This window comes from Vitis vinifera, chromosome 8 (assembly GCF_030704535.1).
Source record: "Vitis vinifera cultivar Pinot Noir 40024 chromosome 8, ASM3070453v1".
NCBI lineage: Eukaryota > Viridiplantae > Streptophyta > Magnoliopsida > Vitales > Vitaceae > Vitis > Vitis vinifera.
In genome coordinates, this window is record NC_081812.1 from 14,512,219 (window position 1) to 14,515,475 (window position 3,257).

General features: G+C 33.1%; 1 protein-coding gene across 1 annotated transcript; it reads right to left on the reverse strand.

Annotated features, from left to right (window-relative positions):
• Positions 1-1,509: 1,509 nt before the first annotated feature.
• On the reverse strand, positions 1,510-2,650 carry LOC100251731 (uncharacterized). Its single transcript, XM_002279819.4, has 3 exons — positions 2,408-2,650; positions 2,114-2,292; positions 1,510-1,775 (listed from the first exon to the last, which is right to left on the reverse strand). The coding sequence occupies exons 1-3, from the start codon at positions 2,478-2,480 to the stop codon at positions 1,755-1,757; spliced, it is 273 nt and encodes a 90-aa protein (XP_002279855.1). The 5' UTR covers positions 2,481-2,650; the 3' UTR covers positions 1,510-1,754.
• Positions 2,651-3,257: the final 607 nt, after the last annotated feature.

Below are 3,257 nucleotides of genomic sequence, written 5' to 3' on the forward strand. Positions count from 1 at the left end.
TTTGGATAAATATTAAAAATAACTTTTTGAAACAACTTAAGCACAATCTCAACATGATTCTTATTGTATTGATACTTAACATTTAATAAAAATAATATAATAATAATATAAAAACAACTTAATACTTAATATTATTAAGTTGTATTTAGAGTTAAGTTCTATTTAATTGTAAATAAAAAAAATTGATACCATCTAAGATAGTATTTGTTTTTTTTACTTAACTCTAAATAGAACTTTAATGTTTAACAATATTAAGTATTAGGTTGTCTATTTTTGTAATATTTTATTTATATTAAGTATTAAAAAGTAAAGAAAAATCAACATATTATTTTTTTCATTTAGAAAAAGTCAAATATTTTAATTTTTTTATTTAATAAAAAGTTTATAATAAGTTATAAAAAAGTAGAAATACAAATAACTTTAAGTATGAAGTAAATTGCTTTCTATAAAAAGTAAAAAAAAAAAAAAAACAAATTTCATCTAAGACTTTATCTTAGCTACAAGGCTGAAAAATGTGTAAACAGGTAAAATGGCAATGAGATTTGTTTCATATGAGAGATTTCTTGGTAAGATGGTAAATTAAGGAGATCATAGACAAAAAAGAGAGATTAAAATTTGAAAAGTTTCTCAAAAAAAAAAATTCTTAATTCTACACTTTTATTCAATACCGTTTTTAAAATAGTCTTCATATTTTCAAATATTAATCAAAGCATTTAAATAATTAAAAAAGCCTAAAATTTATTCCAAAAAAAACATATTTGTAAAACAAAATCTTAATAATCTATTTTTGTAAAAAATTTCTAAATTATTTTTTAAGTTAAAAAAATAGTTTTTTTCTTATCCAAAACAGAAAGTAATTTTAAATATCAGTTACCTCACACAACTTATATTTGTACTATTTTGTTGAATTATTTAACCAATAAAAAGCCCACACAATTTCTTTCCTTCTATTTCACTATTCACATGGGGATGGGGGTGCAAACATCACTCACTTTAAGTAACGAGTAGAAATATCAGGAAGAAGGGAATCAATGCCATCACTCATGAATTTCTCAAGAGAAGAGGAACCAAAAGGATCCCTTAGCCACAAAGGCAGCTTTGAGTAACTTTCAAGATTTTGAGTTGGCTTCATTTGTTTTTTATGAGATAATGGAAAATAGGTTTACTAATAAAAAATAATATCGACCAAAAAGTTTGCTTGAATAATCACATTGTCATCTATATAACTAAAATCTTAATTAATATCCAACTTGCTATTAGGTCTATTCTTAAGCTCAGGATAAATCACTTAAATGATAACTCTTAAAACAATTCTTGAAATGCATGTTCAAATCCTATAAAAGAGTTGATTTATCATCAGTAAATATCAATTGATTTAATGATAAGATAATCAAAGTTCGATACAATTTAACTTGAGGATCATTCGAACCATAGCAATTAACGAGAAGGAATTCTCAATTTTTCATATTGTCAAAAAAATAAAATAAAAAGCGGGGAAGGTGAACTGTGTAATTCTATGACTCTAAACCTAAACTTTATTAATACAATTACATATAATCAAACTGCAAACAACAAAACCTGCAATCCTCATTTACATAAAAGTTATTATAGGTAAAAACACAACATAAGTTTGTCTTGCCAGTTCCACTCCTGTAGTACACAATCTACACATCCATCATACTGAAAACAGACAGAATTTACTGTAGCAACTTGAACCAAATAAATAAAAAGCACTCCGACTCCAAAAAACTTGTTCATCCATGAGTTTTTTGGGCCTGCAAAACCAGAACAATGATCAAACAAGGTAGAATAAAGCAAGTTAATTTCACTTGCCCACCTCCCAAAAGCAAATAAAGCTGAATTAATGAGCATGATTTAGTGAAAAATGGTATTGAACAGACCCAAATTTTGATGTCTTAAGTAGTCTTGGATCTGGAGTAGGAAGTCTGAAATATATGGACAGAGAATATAAAGCCACAAGGGACTTCATTAATTGCACTGGTTTCAAGAGTACCCATGTAATCATTCCTTTTCTTTATTTTCCCAAACAATCAGAACCCAACCCAAATTACAAGCTGAATAAAAAATGGAATGGGATCTATAGGGATCTTACATTTTCTCCAATTTTGCCCCCTTTTAAGCCCTTGGATTTGCGGTGACCTCTGGGGTTTTCTCCATGAATAAAGGGCAACCCACCGGATCGGTTTGGTGGAGGAATGTAGGAGTGGGTCTCTGGACCCCTATAGTCAATTTCATAAATCTCTGGATTCTTATCAGACATATCCAATTCCCCTATGAAACAGCAAATCCAATACAGAGTAAGTTGACATGTGTGCCACACTTCATGTATAACGATTCCTGCATATTGAAAGAGAGGAAGCAAGGAGAAGGTTATAGAACAGCAAACCTCTTGAGAAATAAGGAGCGGAGAGCAGGAGGAAAAGAAGGAAGAAAGCGGCAGTTGTGGACTTGAGCTCCATGGCATTCCAAAACTGAACTTTTTCACAAGTGCCAGACTTTTAGTGGTGGTTTGGTGAGGAGGGCAATTAAGTTATGGGGGGCGGCAAAGCATGCAGTTGGGGTATTTTTCAGCTTTTGGGTATTGAAACCGTCTTTATCTGCACAGCAATTAGTTGCAAGGGGTCGATGGGGATGTGATGGGCTGGAACATTTATGTATTGCAACCACACCATGTACCTAAAAAACTTCAGGTAATTAGTCTTTATTAATTTGGGTCTGGACATCCCCATGTGTGTATTATTGAAGTGTCCCAGAGGGACACATACCATTTAGCCCCCCAGTGCTGGGATTCAGACCACCCACAGGGCCACACCCCCACCCTCTTTCTTTTGCTGTCTCTTCTTGTCATCTGACTCTGGGGGTTCATAGCATGGCGTAGAGGGTCCTCACTGGCCTTATTGACGAACGGGAATTTGAGTGATTTACTGGTAACGCAGGCAAATCACATTATAAGCCCTGCTGTGCCACATGGTGGTTGGTACTGAATGGAGAACTGTAAATTAAGGGGGCGGCAAGGGAAGATGCGAATCCTGACTTCTGAGCCTATAAATGGTAGGCTATGTCGGCAATATTGATGGTTGGTGCCACAACTCCTAAGGGACATGCCATGCTTTGCAGGCAATGCTCATACCTCAACTCTCTCCCACCATGCTGATCAGTAAAGACAAAGAGATGATTTCTCACCTTATCCTCAATTTTGTTTAAGGGTTCATTTATCAGGCCTGATCCGGTAGTTA